Here is a 19,497-nt window from a genome sequence, read left to right as displayed (position 1 = left end):
GTGTGACAGTGACCGTCTGTTCGTCCTCGCGCTGTATTTTCCCTCTCACTCTTTCCATCAACAAGTCAGATGAACACTCACAGCACAGGCTCTGGAGTGTCATGCTGTGAATTAGCTCTCAGCGCATCAGGCTCCAAACACTCCAAATGTATTAATTAGGCTAAGTCCCACCGCTACAGCACTACAGGCACTTTACTGAAACTACTGTATCTTAAGACGAACCAACACATACCAATACCCTTACACCTATACAGTACATACCCATAATGCTTTGTGAAGAAAGGGCCATGACTACAGCAAGCAAATGAGGCACCACTCAAAAAGTCTGCTATAGGACATGGTACAGTCAGTGCAGTAATAAGTGAATGCATAATATTTTATAAAGGGACTCATTTTATATTTATAAAAATATAAAATATAGTAAAATATAGTCATTTTATATTTATAAAATGAGTATATATATATATATTTTTAACTTTTTGCCTTTAAAACAGAAATAAGCGAAATGTTTGTGTTAATATAAGTCTTAAATAGTTATGTCTTCCGACAGCAATAAAGTGTTTGGTCTGAAACACGGGTCTGTCAGTCACTCTGCTCTGCTGTAAGCCGAGGAGAAAACTTTCCTTGTATCCTACAACCTTTATCCAATGAGGAGAGAGAACGGCATAAAGGGGCGGTCCTCTCTGTGTGTGCAGCCAAGGGATGCGCATGAATGTGGTGACGTAGGGACGAGGGCGGTGTAATGTTGTTGTGCATGCAATGTTGTAGTTCGTCCAGAAGGAGGCGCTCTTCAGTTGGTATTGTGTTGGTTAAGCCGGAAGAGGAGAAAATAGGAGAGAAAATAAGGTTCAGAGAAAGACGGATAGCATGGGAGTGTAACACGGGGTTTTGTATAAGAGTTACGCTGTATTCTTGTGTTTGGAAACGCTAACTAAAAGTGTGTAAGAGTCACGAAGTGCATCGGAGTCTTCTTTCTAAAACTTTACACTGGCGACGAGGATTTAAATTTTTTTTTCTCCACGAACATGGCTGCTGCACTGCTGTCATTCCCTGCTTTTGACGTCGACGAAGATCAAACCTCATCCGTACGCTGGAAGAAGTGGTTACAGCGCTTTGAAAACTTCATTGTCGCTCTGGATATAAAGGATGATACAAGAAAACGTGCAATGCTTTTACACTACGCTGAAGACGGTGTACAAGACATCTTTGACACACTTACTGACACTGGGGAAGCAAAAGACTATAAACGCGCAAAAGACAAACTGAAGAGCGCCTCCTTCTGGACGAACTACAACATTGCATGCACAACAACATTACAGGCGGGGACTGCTAACTCCATCTGCTGACAGGAAGTTAGCCAAAAGTATAGAGAGGAGGGGGAATTACATGCAGCAAAGGGCCACTGGATTCAGGATTCGAACCGGAGCCGCTGAAGCAAGGAGTGTAGCCTCTGCATATGGGCACCAGCTCAACCCACTGAGCCATATGGTGCCCCATACAGGGACGAATATTACTGCACAATAGCATATAATATGACCATATGGCATTTTTTAATATGCAAATAATAATACAGTGCAAATAAATGAAAAATCTAAAACAGTGGTTTAGTTGTCTAAACTTGTGGGCTGAAGATTTTGGGAGAAAAAATAGAAACAGTACAATTGAGTACAAATAATGTTTGTAAATGTCTTCATATAAAATGATCTTTCACAGTAACCCTTTTTTTTTCTTCTCATATTAAGGCCTGTCACTGTACCAGTATATAAGTGTATAACTGTTTTGTTACAGGGTTCGAGGTTGGCCACACTCTCAAGAATTGATTTCTAGACAGAACAAACTCTTAACAAACTTTATAATTGTTGCCAGGGGGCTGGAACGAGCCAGCATGTGGTTAGTCCATAGCAACAAATTGTAATCAATATACACAAGGGTTGGCAGTTATTCTTTAAAGATCTTGGTCTTAAGACTCTACTGCATATCTGGCAGTTGGTGCCGTGAGCCATGGCAACAGTATTATGGGATTTCAGACCGGTGTTCATTTAGAAGAGCAGAAATATGGAGGGAAAACATAAGACAGCTGGAACACGGGCAGCCTCTTACTCATGTGTCTGTCATGATTTCTTTCAACGTGGAAAGTCCCTTTCTGTTTCCCCAAGGTGGCTGTCAAGCTGAGCCCTACAGTAGATACAGTACATGACATGTAGAGTGAAACTTCAGGATGTACAATGCACCAGCCTGGCCACTCACCAAAGGTCTAGTGCGGTGAATAATACATAGGAGTGCACAGGACTGATGGGTTAAATATAATATATTTAAACTGCAAAAGAAAGATGTCACTTTCAACATGTGACATTATCTCTCTTTGACTGAACATAATGTTTCTTTTTCATTGTAGTGCTCTCAAAATATCTAATTCCACAGATCTGGAATGAGGCGCCCAAATGATCTGTGCCAGGCTTGTGTTAGGTTCAATTTGTGCAGACGAGAAATTATTCCTGAGCAAAAAACACAGCAAGGAGGTAAATAATAAACATGCTGATAAAGCTAAACACACACAAAAACTTAAAATCTGCAACATTCCATTTTAAGCAGTATTCAAATTTAGACTTTGCTTGGCAAGTGGGTGCATAGCACATTCATAAGACCTTTTATAAGGTGTATGTATGCATTCTCGGCACAACTCATACAGCGGGTTGCATTTCTATGGAATAATGAACTTTTTTTCAAAATAAAAGTCCCCTGATGCACCTGATAACAAACACAGTACAATACAGTCAGTGAAGGCTTCATAAGGGCTAGGAGTTATTTGTAAATCTTTCATGGATGGTTTATGAATGTTCCTCTGCATGTCACTTTACTAAACAGAAGGGTTCATAACTGAATTACAAATTATGCTCTCACTGGATTGGTTCAGTGTCTGGGCAACTTTGGGCGACAGGAACAAATAAAAGCAAACAATGCTTAAAGCAGAAGTAAGCGATCCGGTCGTTTTGGCTAACTTCTTGTCAGTCGATGGAATTAGCAGTCCCCGCCCTCGTATAAAGGTTGTAGGATACAAGGAAAGTTTTCTCCTCGGCTTACAGCAGAGCAGAGTGACTGACAGACCCGTGTTTCAGACCAAACACTCTATATAAGTGATTGCTGTCGGAAGATAGAACTATTTAAGACTTATATTAACACAAACATTCCGCTTACTTCTGCTTAAAATTCTGCATACATGACTTTAACAAAGTCTTTGTATGAGTTGGTATTTTATCCCAGTAGGTCTTATTCCAGGTGCTTTGATGAAACACCTGGGTAACACACTATGCATTTTGTGAACCGTTGGCAATAGAATGCTGAATTATATTTTGTTCCCAGATTTCGAAGTGCAATTAGGGGACTTTTATTTTGAAAAAAAATCCCAGTTTGTTATTCCATAGCAATGTAACATGACATATGAATGCTGAGTCATGCCCTATGAAGCCGTCGTGAATGCATTACGAACACCTTATGAAAGGTCTAATGAACCCACCCATCGAGTGAAGTTACCAAAATTTTATTATTTATTATTTTATTTTATTTTTTATAGTTCCACCATAGCAGGCTGGATCCAATCATTTGAATGTGATTGATTATTTGTGTGATGTACAGTCAAAGGCAATGACAGTTTTAGATGGTTTCATTTCTAATGTATGCAACAGTCTAAGCTTTGATCCCAACATACATCAGGTGCAAGCAGCACCCAGGCTAAATCAGGCTGCAGTGGAGAGAGGCAGCTGAGCTTGCCGGAGTGATTTGACTGATCCTGCAATATCACAAACAAACACGCCCTAAACCAAAGGTGCATTTTTCCGCGCTCATCCACTTGGATCCAGTTTGTCCTCTCTGACATAATTTGAGCTCCGGCACGGAGAATGAGCCCTGTGTTCTTCAGTATGATTGCAGAGCCTCTCCTCCATCCAAGGCTTGTTCATCCAAATTGGATGGAATTGGAGAACAGCAAATTTCGCACTGCTGCACATCTCTGGCACATTCGCTACTTTGCATACTTTCTCCCACCTGATCTCTCAGCTCCAGGTTCATCTTAATATTTTCTTGTTTGCACCCACTGCCAGTGAGGGAAAATCAGATCAATGGCCATGTATTATACTGTCCACCACCAACAGGCTGCTAACAAGGGCATGCTTTTTTAAATGAAAATAGAGAAACATGTTAATGCCATTCATTTAACACAGTCAACCCTGTCCCCTAGAAATAACATCAACAATCTTGCAGCACGATGATAAAACGTTAACTAACCTAATCAGTAAAATGTCCAATAATCATGTATTTTCCACAAAAATGTCAGATTTTGTGCAACAGTATAGTGAGTGCAGTGTTATTTGAATTTTAATGCTCATGTTTAGGCACTGGCAGCCAGGAGAGGGAAAGAATATGATTAGAGGTTTTCTACTAAAAAAGACAAACAATCTTACCTTTGCCAAAGAGCTTTTGTCGTCTACACCTAACAGCAGATGGGACTTGGGATGTGAACCCACGCCTGCCGTTCCCACCATTCACCTCTCTACTTCACCTCCTTCATTAAAAATAACACTGCGTAATTGGCAACAACTGTTTTGTGTATTCTGGGAGACAGGTTGGGCAATCCACAATACTGCATATTGATTTAAGAATAAGGGAAACCTTAGTGTTTTTTATTTTCTTTCTTTCTTTAGCAGATTTTGATGTGATCTCATTAGTGGAGGTAACACTACTGTAGGCACGACAAAATATTAATACATCACTATTTTTTCCCTTTTTAAAAAAAAAAAAAGCAAACCCAGTGTGCCTGCACCTGCACACACTGACACACAAACATAAAAAACTCACACAGAACAAAGACTCAAATGCTAAGACTCTAAAAACAGCAGGTGCACACGTAAACCAACATGTTTCCCACATAAGACCATATACTGCATGCTGATATATCGGGTGGTGGAGGTGAGAGGGGGGGCGGGGGGTCAGAGCTTGTGTGATCAAAACTAATCATTAGCATGTGGAGAGCTCTGGAAGCAGAAGGAGAAATAAATATGTGTCGATATGTGTGCTTATGTGCATTATTTTTAGGGGGGGGGGGGTGCAGTTCTTGTTATTGAACCTGCCCAGCAGAACAAAGCTGCTTACCACAGAAACCTTCACATAGAGTTCAGGGACACATCTGAGAAAAATGCTGCTCTTTATCATCCGCTGTGTTCAACGCCTTTTAAATATTACCTCTAGCCTGCGGCAGATTCGAAATAAGCTTGATAACTCCAACAGGTTCAACTGTTATTGAGACGGGAGAGCGATTCTCCCAACCACGGCGCTCTGGATAACAGCCACAGGTCCTGAGTAAAAGATTAAGTAGTTTATTCCTGCGAAGATGCAGACGGACGGACAATATGGAGAGTGGGGTGTGCATGTGAAAATCAATAAGCTTGTATTATTATCGACCACGTGGGTCCTGACTCCAAACCAACCTCCCAGCCAATACTGCGTTTCCCATCACTCTGAATGACATTTGCATGGTGCTAATTAAGGAGACGAGATGTGTTCACCAAACGTGCTAAAATTTCAAGCTTGAAAAATAACAGTTTCAGGAAGAGGAGGGGAAGAAAAGGGGTTGGGGGGGGTTCAACCATAATATCACATGATAAACAAGACCCTTTTGAAGATAACACCAAAGCAGGATTTTTTCTTTCTTTCCCACCCAATGCACTCTGTGAAGATGGAAACACAATAAAGACAAAGCCCTCGCTAGTTCCTCCACGCGACGACGTATCAACACAATAAACCACCGCAAACCAAAAATATATTAAATATCAATATACAGCGTGGCAGGGCTGATATGAACTTATAACCTCTAATTACTGAGGACCTTCCCAGCAGCTGCAGCAGCGGTTAGACAGAGTTTGTCTAATAGTCTTGAAGGATTGTAGTGGGTGGTTTTTGGAGTTCAATTTTTAGTTTATTAAATTTTTACCATGCCACAGTCTCAGTAGCTGTCATGAGGGGAGAAGAAGTTTATAAAGTGCCACATTTTATGTTTAATTTATAGAAGAAGAGAGACTGAACCAGGATTTCATAGTTTCTATCGACACAAAAAACCAATTGATTTTTCCTCTTGTGCATCTTCTTGTTTAGTTTTAGAGGAGATTTATGAAGAGAAAAAAATCTATATTGAAGTTGTGATTATGCCTCTAAGCAAATTCCAGCTTATTATTTTTGCAGTTGTGAAAGCTCAGGAACTTGAGGATTTGAAGATACAGATCTTTTATTAATGTTATTTTCCCAGAAAAGTGTGTTTTCATTCATTTTGACAATAATTTATGTATAATCTTGTCTTGTATTCACAGTGAAGAGACTGTGAGGAAGTGAGTCATCATCATCATCATCACACACGGTCAAGTCTATAGGTAACATCCCAGATGGCAATTAAGAGTATTTTCAAAAAACATTAACAGCAACCAGACAGAAAAAGAAGGAAAAACATATATCAGGACGAGCAAGGCGATGATGAAAGCCTCCTGAATGTTGCCGGGGCTAATTACTAAAGAACCCCCTTTGATGCTGAGGAGAAACTGGCTCCGGCTCTCTCACCATCTTTCCCACATCTCGTCCTTGGCCCCTGTCACAGGCAGCCATCAGCCGCCTCTCCACACGCAGGTGGATGCGTCCTTGCCAGCCAATGGAGATGCACCCCACGGATGGGAAAAAGCAGCTCCTCTCAAAAACTTCCCCAGGACCATCGCTGGCACTTCTCCTCTTTTTTTTATTTATTACATAAAGCTCTTCTCTGGGATGAAAAAAAAGGGCTGTTTAAACCAGCAATCCTTCAAAAAAACATCCCACCACGGGCTCCTCGCCGCTCTCACGGCTCCATTCATTATTGTGACTGAATGTGGTATAACAAAGAGGCGGTTGGGCACGGTGACAGTAGAGGTATGTATTCAAATTTGCACAAAAAAAACAACTCAAAAGCTCAGAGTTTCTTTTGAATCTGTGCGAGTGTGTGGTCACTGAAGACTCATTCACTCAGGGAGATGCACAGGCAGTCCTTTTCATGCCTCTTGAAAACACGCTGTTCTTTTGTCAAATCATCATCAACGCCGCGAGAGAAGACACTCAATATCATCTGCCTCTTTTTAGGTGAAGAAGCCCCACCCCCCTCCCCCCCGCTGTTTAACAGATTCAAAATGACTCCAACGTGGAAAGGTGGACATCCTCAGCCCAGTGTGAGTGACTCTCCTTTCAGCAGCAACGCACTGACATGAAGCATTCATCACTCCCAGAGAGAGCTAAATTATTCAGGCCTGGCTTGTACTCTGGTGTTGTTTTAACAGAAAATTAGCACAGGGATCAGGGTGAGAGGCGTCAGTAGTGGACTTATTCAAAGAAGATGCGCGTCCCGTTACACTACACTGTGTGGAGGGATGTGGAGTTATGAATGATACCAATCTAATTTTCATGCTTCCAAAGGGAGAGCCATGAAAGTGACAAACACAGCGGGGGAGCGAGAGCCGACCAGCTCACTCCTCATCAAGGTTATGGCACAATGTCCAGAGGCTTTGACGCTGCATGTGTGGACTAAAAACACCACTTAAAAGGATTCAAAGGTTGTTTGAAAAGGTCAACACACTCATGTCTGACATTAATATATGAGGCTACTGTCAGGGGATGTTTACATTAGGTAGTCAAGGCATGGTAATACCCCATACCACCTCAGCTTGTTGTCTTTAGTTTCATGCATGGGTTTAACCAATTAGATCAAATGTGTGAATCTGCAAATATTTTTGACCTTTTTTTTCTGACTTAACGAGATTTCAAAATTTCACGTGAAGTAAAGTTTAACCACTACAGCCAAGCCAGCCTCCACCATGGATGTAAGATTTCATATAATATATCCATGGAGGCTGGCTTAATGTAAATTTGGAAACTATCTGTTAATACAAAACAATGCTGTCCCTGAGAAACTGGTTGTCTGGTCATTTAAGCTCCACCTATGATGACCTCTGAAATGCACCCTGGGGTGGGGTACAGTATTATCGGTCTGAAGTGGAATTGTTCAGTAACAACGGGAAGTTTGCTTTTAATATCATTCTGAATATACGGAGAATACCATTTAAATATATACATATTTATAGGGCTTTTATTCTGAAATGCTACCAGATTGCGGGGCAGGCAGGCGAGTATCTTGTTAATTCAGGAAAAAAAAAAAACAGAAGAAAAAAAACTCAAAAAAAACCTCAAAAAAATAGAAAAGTAAATTACTCAGCCCAAAAAATATATATTACTCAGAAAAACTGAAAAAAATGTCAAATTACTTTCAAGTGAGTGCAATATGCTTCCGTACTTTTTCTATAGTTGAGTATTGATTTTGTTCTGATTTCACTTCATCAAATGGAAAATAATTTGTTACATTTATTAACTCTGAATTTTTTTCAATATATATATTCTGTCTCTCTCTGTTAAAATTAATTTACCATAAAAACTATAAACCACCCATTTCTTTGTGGGGGAACAAATGTAAAAGATCAGCAGGGGATCAAATACTTATTTTCCTCACTGTATCTTATTCCAACTTCATGGGCAACAGTGTGTATAAAAAAGTGTTTCCTACATTGTTGATCCACCTCAATAACACAATAAGGCTCTCTAGGATTATTTGAGGGGAATGTGAAAAGCTGGAGCACACCACAAGCCTAAAGTGGCTATACTGAATATTTGAATAATCACAATGAAGCTATCCTGGAAAACTCACTCAGTTTATCGAACCTTCAGAGAATCCTCACTCGGAGCTGTGTAGTGAGTTTGAGTGTAGTTTACTGTTTTGATGCACAGGAGGCATTTGATTTGCTCAGCATGTAACATCGGGCAGACACAGTTGGAGAGGAGCTGGCGTGGAACATTTAGCTGCTGAAGAGCCAGATATTTCCCCGAGGAGCGGGTAGAGACCAAAAACAGAGCTCAGATGGAGTTAACGTTGGACTTGTTTTCATCAAGTGGACACTGACAATATAAAAATATAAATGATAATGTGCCTCAGTAGCTGCTAGAAGTAAACAACAGTTTCCTAACAAGTCTGCAATCATGATCATCAGCATTATATCTTACTGGTGTTAGTGTGTACTGTACCAATGTGGACTTCTTTGAAATGTTTTTCTCAACTGAACATTTGCAGCTGCTTTGCACATGGCTTGCATCTTCATACGGTGGCGTGCAGGCTGATTAGAATGCATAAACACTGCTCCATATTCATGACTAGTGATTCAACCATCGACAGCTTTTTCCAGGTATAACATTAAATATTCATGGAGTGCTTAGTTTATATCATGTTTAAAATCGCCAGCATTAGTCACACTGTATGTGAATTGTGTAACTGTTGCAGGCAGTTTTCTCAAAGGTTACTTCTTTTCAATAAGCTTCTATACAGGGATGTGTTTCTTTAATGTGATACCTGGGGGTGGACTTTGTTTTCAAAGGTGTTTAAACTCTGTTAAAGCACGACCCCGCTGATCCTTGCTGTTTCACAAACTTTTTAATGAGATTAAATTTTTTATCATTTGAGCGAGTCAAACTTAACGAGGACCCCTCAGTGTCACAAGTGGAGGAAAATTAATTACAACTTAGGCAGGATCAATGACATTACAGGACAGGGAAAATAAGTGGTTTCATCAGAGCTCAAAACAAGTAGGCTAGAGGTTTGATATTAGGGGGAAAAAAACACTTTGGATTCTTTGCATTATTAGCTATTAAGCCATATCAGGCACATTAGAGATACCAGTGTTCTTCAAAGAACTACTAAATCAGCATAATTCTGACATCGTTTCTGTTTAAATACATGAATAAGCTCATTAGCTTCACCAATAGTCAACCAAACAGACCAGAGGTCGTCCTGAGGGATGAAAATCTGGTATCATTGGACTGTAAACTGCTCCCTAAGCAAATTAATTGTACATCCACATGAGTGAACCAAACATTAAGTACTGTAGGACCTCCAGCTACACACTTGGCTTTATATGCATAGAGTTTACTGTTTCCTTTCCAGGCTGTCACAAATAAAAAGGTTAAGTTTTTGTATGTGTGTGTGTATAAATAAATGTGTTGCGAACTGTTAGTGGAAAGTGTAGCCACATTTTATCTCACTAAAACCCTTAGTATCATAATTACGGCATGTGATGCCAATCAGAATTAATTAATTATGCTCAGATGCATCGCCTCTGGCAACCTTTCATACATGTGTGAAAGGTCAGTTTTCTTTGCAAGGCGGAAATGAAGTCGCTGACAAAGTGACGGATGCCTCTGTGAATGTTGATGCTTCAAACAGAATCATCCCAGGTGGATTCATGCTCTTACAACTAAAGCAAAATCCCCTCCACTGAAGGCTGTGTCCTCAGGCTCAGTAAAACAGAGATGCAAGGCATTCATGGTTGTTTTCTGTATTTGTGGAAAGGAGGAGGAGTGTGTATAGGTAATGCAAGTTTATCCATCCCCTACTAACAGAATGCATACTGAATATGAATTAAACCATTTCACAGTTTCCCTTAAGGCACTAAATAAACATACAACATAAGGATTTGACTTGACGGGTTTGAATTGAACAGAAACATGTAAAGATACTGCACAGTATCGAGCTGAAACACCATTTAAATCTGCACCTATACTTCTGTTTTAATTTACACAATTTATGCGGATTGCAATATGGTATTGTTAAAGTTAAAGAAAGGTTATTAAGTTGTGGTCATGGTTAGGTGACTAAGAAAGTCTGTCAGGGTTTGGGAATAATAGCTGCAGTTTATTGGCTACAACTAGAATGGAACAGTGTTCAATTTGGTTGAAACTGTTTTATAGAGACGTGATAAAACTTCACGGTCGTTTGGTGCTATTGAACTGCATGACATTATAGAGATGTGACTTAAAGCTCCAGTTGGTAAGTTGACGAAAGTGAAAGTAAACTCCGCGACTTGGTCGGAAATTTCAAGACAATACTCCGTCAGGTCCCTTTATGAACCTCTGCCAAAGAGTTTATAAACCGTCTTTGCCTCTGCCAAGCGCCCCACACACACACAGACACACACAAAGTAGCCATAAACGCACCCACAGAAGATGTACCGTATCCATAGCACGGCGTGTAGGAGCGGCGATTGGCTGCTCCTCCTGCTCCCTCTACCTGACTGGTGGAGAATCGTCGGGCGCGGTGGATTTTGGCAAATACGATTACAGGCTGTAGGTGGAGCCAGAGGAGTTGGATTTTGTCCTAAATTACTCATTTAATGTCTGACCATCAGAATATAGTGACAGTTGCAGCAAATATGACTGAATAATTGTTACCAACTGAAGCTTTAAAGCAGAATTAAGTGATATATTTGTGTTAATATAAGTCTTAAATAGTTATATCTTCCGACAGCAATCACTTACATAGAGTGTTTGGACTGAAACACGGGTCTCTCAGTCCCTCTGCTCTGCTCTGAGCCGAAGAGAAAACATTTATCGACCGGACCACTTACTTCTGCTTTAATTGGTAATATTATATCTGGGGTGGACAAAATAATAGAAACACTTCTCATAGGCCTATAACACAGTACAACTAGAACAACAGCTCCACACATTACTTTTTACCTCACCCTTTGCTTTTTACCCCTAAATCGCCTCATCATCCAATGAGAATGTAACTGACCTATGGCTAAGCCCTTCCCTCCCTTTTTGGGATGTGCGTGTTTCTGTTCTCACTAAGCCCTGCCCTCAAACATAATGAGCCAATCACAGTGCATATACCCATTCCCATAAACCCGGACAGTCTCTGCCTGGACGTCCACTGAAATGCATTAGAGGAAGTGAGTTTCGTTCAGTGAGCTTTTTTTAAAAAACCAATGGGAGCCAGCACAGTGATGTTACTGAAGCTCAGCCTGCCTGCGATCATGAGGACTACAGTAGCTAGTCCTTTGTTAGTTTGGCAAAACAACGTCATCCTTAATGCAGCGTCTTGTTTATATGTATAGATATTATCTACACTCACCGACGTCTCCGACCTTTATTATTGATGACACTGAATCGGGGTGTGTGTGTGACTCTGGTGTTAGCTCCAGCTAACGCTAGGTTGAGAAGTAAAAGTTAAGAGAAAACTTTTTATGAATCCTAAAAGGTATAAAAAATACGCTCTAGCCCATCCGTAAACATCTCTGGATATACAGTAGAGCAACACTTGGTGTGGTGGCCCGGTGTCAGTTTATTCCTCCTGTCGTTTGGGCTTTCAGCAGGACACTCAGCTGCTGTGAGATTTTGCCATATAAAGCCAACAAGGTCATTCTGTACATCAAGACTAGACAATAGCTAATAAATGTGCCCAGCCACGGAAAAACCAGGAACAAGTCTCCCGAGGGGCATTTTGAGATATTTACAGATTCTGAAAGTGTAGTTTCTAAGCTTTCGAAAGATGCTCACAGACTAACACATGGAAATCTGAATATATGCGCACTCGCCACCAACTGGGCAGGGGTGTGGATTGAAATGACAGACAAATTAAATGCGGTTTATCATGTTTGCAGTAGGAGCTGTAAATTAGTATTGACATTCTTTACAATACAATAAAATCCATCCAATGCCTAGTCTTGATCATTTTGGTGACTTCTCAATGACTTGTGAATTTTATGTTCATCAATAATCTCCTGCAAAATGTCTGGTACTGTGACACAGAATGTTGATTTGTTTGTCCATGTGAGTGGAGGGGGCGGGGCTTAGCCATAGGTCAATTCCTAGTGATACTGGGTTAAAGGGATACTTCACCCAAAATCGATAATAAATATATTTCAGTCAGGACCACTTTTGTCAAAATAATCTTTATTTACTTGCACAGTTTTATTTGGCGGTATGATACTGTTCTGGGGCCCCCTGCTCTTCCACGCGCTTGCGTGGAAAGCCTGAGGCAGGAAGAGCACCTTCCTGCCCTTCACGAGCCATCGTGAACGGCATAAGCAGGGAGCGCAGCAGCAAAAGAAAACCCAGACAGAGCAGAGCAACCAACATGAATACAGGAGGAGCTGGGGTGGAGGTGGGTTGCGAAAGTGCCAGCAGCAGAGGAAGCAGGAAGGAGGGTCGGGCGAGAGCAGTTTAAATACCCCGCTCTTAATGCAATTTCCCAATAGGGAGCGGGCACGCAGAGTCAGCTGAGCCATCAGCTGATCTGCGCCGGCGATGACAGCTATGCAGTTAGAGCTTGACGTCGTGGCCTGCCAGAACTAACGCTACGCTCAATTAAATAAATTCACCAATTTTCTACTCAGCGTCATGCCAAGGAAGGGTTGGGAGAACTTTCGGAGTCATCAAAATGCTTTTGGAGTTGCAGGGGGGGTCCGGCTGGCAACAGATTATCATATAGCAGATAGTGCTCAATTTTGAATTGTCCAAAACACACACTTGGGTCATCAGTAGGGACGAGCAGTATGGAGGCATTTGGATGTTTCATAGTGTGTGTTTTGGACTATTCAAAATTGAGCGCTATCCGCCACCATTACAGTGTATATGTACTGTATATGAAAAGTGGCCCCCACCGAACTTCAAAAGCATTGATGACAACGAAAGTTCTCCAAACCCTTCCTTGGCATGGCGGTGAGTAGAAAATTGGTGAATTTATTTATTATCGATTTTGGGTGAAGTTTCCCTTTAATATCTAATTTTCCTTCATTCTAAATGTAGCATTGTAAACAGTGTACACGTCACTTACCTGGATGGAGACGTCACTGTACGACCCTCCGATGACCCCAGAGATGGCCAGCGGGACCTCGTTTTGGACGGGTCTGGATCCGTCCGGGCAGATGAAGCCCGGATCTTGCACCTTGGTGAGGGAGGCCCTGACGAAGTCCAGAGACTGCTCCAGAGCGTAGGTGTCCTTGGAGCACGTGTCCAGGATGTGGGCCCCCAGCTGGAGCCCGGGAAGGATGCGATCGCTGGAGTTGATCTCGTCGAGCGCCAGCAGCATGGCTTCCAGTCTCTGGATCCCCCTCTCCTCGTTGATCTTCCCGCAGTCCTCCGTCCCGTCGCCTTTGTGGTGCACGGGGAACAGGCCTCCAATCACCAAATCCCCGTCCATGATGATCTCGCGTTTGGCCGCGGGGGGCAATCTGGACATGCTGGGTAGGACTCCCGGTATCAAGAGCTCCAGCAGGACCATGTGGAGAGGCCAATAATAGGCCGAGGACCCGGGGCAGAGCATTACGCTCAGCATGGCAGGATCAGGTAGCGGGGGTTCAGCTGGTCAGAGCAGAGCGGAGCAGAGGCTCACAAAGTCTGGAGGTGGATCACTTCGGAATCTTCTCTCAGCGGGTGCAGCATGATTGATATTTCCTGAATGAATCAAAGGAGAAACGAATTACCCAATTAAGCCTATTTCATTATGATCTATCCACCCAGCTATCCATCTATCCATCCATCCATCCATCCATCCATCCATCCATCTATCTGTGTAGAATATCATCTATGGGGGATTATACTAATTAAATAGGAAAAGACTGAGCTGAGTAATAACATGATCATTATGTCTCAGACTGTGCGTTACTGCCGCCCACTGACAGCTTATATTTTTGTCCTTTGTCACTGATTGTCATTAGTACCATTACTCTTCTTCAGCTTTTCGCCCACATGGTTATTGAGGATCTGAACAATCACACTGTGATAACTGTGTAAAAACAAGCAGATTATATAAAAACTTTTTTCCTTCCCTACATTTTTTCTTATTGATTCTTACTCATCAAATTAAGTTTGCCTCATCTTATTGTCAGGTAACAGACAAATCATCCTATCACTGAACAGTCCTAAACCTGAGAGTGTTTTGTCAGGAGGCTGAGATCACGCTCTGAATCTTATGAGTTGTTTTCTGAGGTGAGACAGAAGTAGATAATATTCCAACCCATCTGTCTGTGGTTGTGTGGGGTGAAATATAACCGCTGCAGTTTTTTTTTTTTTTATCTAACCGGCAAAACTCGGAGTCGCCTCCGTGGAATGACCACATCAGGCATTTATAGATATTTAAGGCACCTCTCGAGTGAAGCGTAATTTCCAAGCTTACAACCCAGATATCACATAGATGGTGGTTCTCCTCAATAGTTGGGGTTGCCATGGAAACATGGTGGGTAAAAAAGAAATAAGGGTTGGACTGCAGGGAAGTGGGCAGTGAGACATGTATGCTAATATAGATTCACATCGTAGCAAGGTTACAGGTTTCGATCTCCGCAGGACTTGTGTTGATTAGGGGAGTGGGCCGCCTCAGCCAGACAAACAAGAGAGACTAATTATGTTTCTTTAAACACACAGCCATACATCACATTCAACAAACATACAAATAAGTTCAGCAACTCTATCGATTTACACGGTGACTCACATCTACAGTATTTTCAAGATCATTGTCAACATAACATATCAGATGAAAGACAGAACAAGCAACAGGGAGCTTATTACTGACTTCTCTCCTGTTCCCTCGCTCTGTGTTGTTGCCGATATCGTGATATTACATACAAATGTCACTCGTAAGGACCCAAATGTACCATCAGTTCTATTATTAGTAGATATCTTCCTGACATTTTATTCAACCCGAGTGTGTCCTGTTTTTCCATGCTCACAGAAGCAGAAAACCCCTCACAATGGGGTTTGCAGGGGTAGGCTACGAAAACACCAGATTCTGCAGCTACACCCAGATAAGTTCATCTAGTGTGTGTGTGTGTGTGTGTGTGTGTGCGTGCGTGTGTGTGAGTGAGTGAGAAAGGGAGAGATAGAGAAAGCTTGTTTACGCACGGACATTTGAAGAATATCCTGCCGTATCCCAGGAGCAGTGGGGGCAACATGGAGGAAACAAGGAGGAAAAAGTGGAATGAATGCCGAATTTTCCACTCGAGTAAATATTGCATTGGGCTGTGGATGGATAATGAATGCACAACCCTCTGTTTTGCAAAGAGAATCACATGTTGTAGCTGATCAGATCTTGTGGGTGTCCCGGGCAGCAGGTGAAGTCATACAGGTGTTTGGTGTTGCTCTCTGCACAACACCTTACCCTATTAATAGAGCCAAGGTGAGAAAGTAACTTGCGGAGTTCAACATTAAAGAGTCTAATTGCTCTTCTGTGCTGTCTGTTAGAGCAGATGGGAGCTTTCTAGCTGCAAAGACTGGGTCAAAGTGTGAATTAATGGTGCAATAAGGAAAAGCCAATTAGACGGGCCTAATGCAAACTAGGCCAAAGTGAGGTTGGAGGTCCAGAGGAGCCTCTCCAAAACCTTTAAGAAGTGCTAATAAACGCCGGAGAGTCTGACGTGGACATTAAACATGCCTATCAAAACCTTATCCCACCAATTATTTGAAAACGCTATTATCAGCTGGCACGAGAGTTAAATCTCAGGCTGTGCTTAGTTGTGGAGAAGCTTCTATCAGGCCATCATTAAGACTATCTTGATGTGGAAACGGCTGTCACCCGTGCACGCCGCAGCCAAGAAAGTGGCTCGCTCCCCCAGCTGTCTTTGCACAAAATTCCCTCTGAAAGACGAGTTCAAAAAGGAAAGGGCAGCGTTGCTTTACTCAGCTTTGAACCGTCAGCTAATGCATTTCCAGCGCAGGGGGAAGATTTCTCCAACATTAGCATAACGATGCTTTTGAGAACACCATTTCTCATTGTCTTATTATCCATATACATACATGTGTAATGTGTGACTCACTGCAGAGTCGCTCGCAGCAGTGATGGTGAGTGGCACGAACAGTGGTTACATGTAGTCTGCATGCGCTTTAAGGAGAAACACAGTGATATTCATGTATGGACAATGAGCTAAAGAGACAGCGCTGAAGACTGACCAACTGTTTCTAACAGACATCAAGGTCATCTATGATCAGGCAGGGGGGAAAAAAAGAATCTAACCGGTGTGTTATTTAATAGTGTTTTGTATAATGTGGTTACATAAAGCAGTGATCATGTCAGTATCATCACCTCAAGCATTTATAGACTTTTCTATCAGCTTTGTGTGGCACGTAGCCATGTGCACTTTTGTTGAATACTTGAACCTACATGACATGACATTTAATTTAGTATCTAATCCACTACATATGAATCATTGAGCCTGCTGAGTAATAACAGCCTCAACACAGCGCTCGTCCCTTGAGATAAGAGTGAAGGGAGTTTTTTAAAAAAAAAAATGTTTCATTGTTGACAAAAATCCACAAGATGGATAAATGGACCGAGTGTCATCCCTGTGTTTCTCTTGGGGTTAGGCAATTTTACACTGTGCTGATGGAATGTGGCTTTATAAAGGAACATCATGACATTTGATGATCCTCAATCTGAAGTTAACTGGCTCCTGAAAGCAGGAAGCCTTTATCAACCACTAATGGTGAACAAAAGTAGAGAAATAACAACAACAACTCTGCACAACAATCTCCCTCATCACATCCTCTCGAGTGGGGAACACTCGCTTTATCCCTCCACCTGGATTTGTCAGCCGGAGGAATTATGCTGCCTCTGTGGTGGCCAGCAGCCAGTTGATAGTGAGTTTGAACACAGATCTAATGCGTCGGTTTGTTAAAATAGCACTGAGGGAAATCTGATCAAGAGTCTGTTCAAGCTTCTGGTGATTTCACTGAGCTAATAGACCACCTGGAATTTTTTATAGAATCAAATATATTGTCTTGATCATATAACTGAGTCTGAGAGACAAAGTGAAGCTGTGAGAGTGAGACAACAGGTTCTTTGTTGGCTGTTGACAAAATGACAACACCATTCATCCAGACATGGTGGCATGTCTCCTTCAACTTACAACTCCTGCTGCTACATCCCATCCCATCTGATTAACTAACAACAATCTGATGCGTGCCACGGTGAATTTAAAATTACCCTCTGCCAAATCTTTTTTTTTAATATTGATTATTATTACTCTCCACTGAATAAATACTTTCACAAACCTTTCAAACTGCAAAAACAGTCCAATTAATTTTCATAGCAGGATGCAATTATTTTGTTTAGGGCTCTGTATGAAAACAAAAGCTGAGGCTGGTTGGAAAGGAACCAGTGCGATATTAGATTATGCAATTTTCATTAAGGGGAAACTGTGAGCGTGCTGAAGACTGTCTGGTCGACAGGAAGAAAAACAACAACTTTGCATATTAACAGTCAAACTCGGGTTTCCTGATGATAAAGTAGGCTACCATAATAACATCAGATCAAGTTCAGCTCAATTTGTTTGGAGGCATGTCCATGGTGGGTGATGTGTGTCAGAGATGGCAGGTGATATATTTAAGTGGAATAAAGAGACATAAGAAACATTCCTCCATTGATAAGTGACGAATAATGCATTTCGTCTGTTTAAATGATGTTGTGGGGGGTAGCCTATGTTATAAGGAGAGGGTGGATTCGGCTGTAAACAGTTAAACAATGCACAGGCACGTTGGGCATGAAAATACAGAGACAAAGTCATTTCTGTGATAAAAAAAAAAAAAAAACACCTTCATATCAAAGTTGATTCCTTACCTGTCCGTAGCTGCAGGTGGATCTCTCCGGATGCAAATGAAGCCCAAGGTGTTTTTTCCTCGCTCATAAGCTGCAGCCTACAACGCGGCAACACACAGACAGACACACAACAGCGGGGAGCTTCATGTGCCGAGTGGAGTCCAGATGTTGTTCACTTGGAGCATGTTTGCCAGCCGGTGCTGTTCCTGGATCTGTCCTTGGTTCTGAAGTGTCGCTCACAACTGGCAAGCTCCTTCTGTCGGTAGTCTTTCTCTCTCTCTCTCTCTCTCTCTCTCTCTCTCTCTCTCTCTCTCTCTCAACTTGAGCCGTGCTGTGCTGACTGACTCTCACCTACAGAGCGGAGCGCAGCAGCAGCCCCCTCCGCCCAAGCGGCTCATACAATAATGTCCACAAGCATCGGCAGCAGCGATGAGGCTCCTGTGATTCTCTATGTGCGTGTCACAGGCGGTGGGAGTGGGAGTGGGAGGAGAGAGGAGAGAGGAGTGTCGGTTCAATAGTAGATGACACTTTGTTGTTGTTGTCGTTGTTGTTGTACACTAGCCTACATCTCCTCTCAGAGTCGCGTCCGCTCCCAAAGTTCATCAAATCTGCTTCAAACCAAAAACAGTGGAGAGATGCTGTTGTGGCGCGCGCACGTGCAGTCTCTGTCTCTCTCTCTAATGAGCGCGAGCGAGTCGACCCCCCCCCCTCCAAAAAAAACAAAAAAACAGCCGACCCCTGTGCTCCATGTGGGGTTTGTTTGTGAGTTGCGTTACCGAGGACAAGTGGAGTAACGGAATCGAACTCACGGCGGAGCGACGTGACGTGCGCTGTTTGCTGAGCTGGGAGCCGAGGTGCGCGCGCTAAAGTGAAAGGAAGAAAAAGACAGATCGCTGCTGCCTCCGCCTCCAGCTAAATTTAGGAGGATGATGAAAGATAAATGAGCATCAACTTTAGTTTTTTTTTTTTTTTTGTATCTGTGTTTTGTTGTTCCCCTGTATGAAGGCCACTTCCTCATTCACCTC

At 42.2% G+C, this 19,497-nt stretch overlaps 1 protein-coding gene across 1 annotated transcript in view; it reads right to left on the bottom strand.

Moving 5' to 3' along the window:
- grm2b (glutamate receptor, metabotropic 2b) overlaps positions 1-14,346 on the bottom strand; it is a 29,425-nt gene extending 15,079 nt beyond the window's left edge. Inside the window, exon 1 of the mRNA XM_085777190.1 lies at positions 13,721-14,346. Coding sequence (XP_085633316.1) covers positions 13,721-14,221 — 501 coding nt within the window. The 5' untranslated portion in view covers positions 14,222-14,346. The remainder of the gene's footprint in view (positions 1-13,720) is intronic.
- Between the last annotated feature and the right edge of the window lie 5,151 nt (positions 14,347-19,497).

This window comes from Trachurus japonicus, chromosome 5 (genome assembly GCF_045865225.1).
Source record: "Trachurus japonicus isolate A0001 chromosome 5, Traja_1.0".
NCBI classification, from domain to species: domain Eukaryota; kingdom Metazoa; phylum Chordata; class Actinopteri; order Carangiformes; family Carangidae; genus Trachurus; species Trachurus japonicus.
This window is presented reverse-complemented; position numbering and strand designations above follow the sequence as displayed.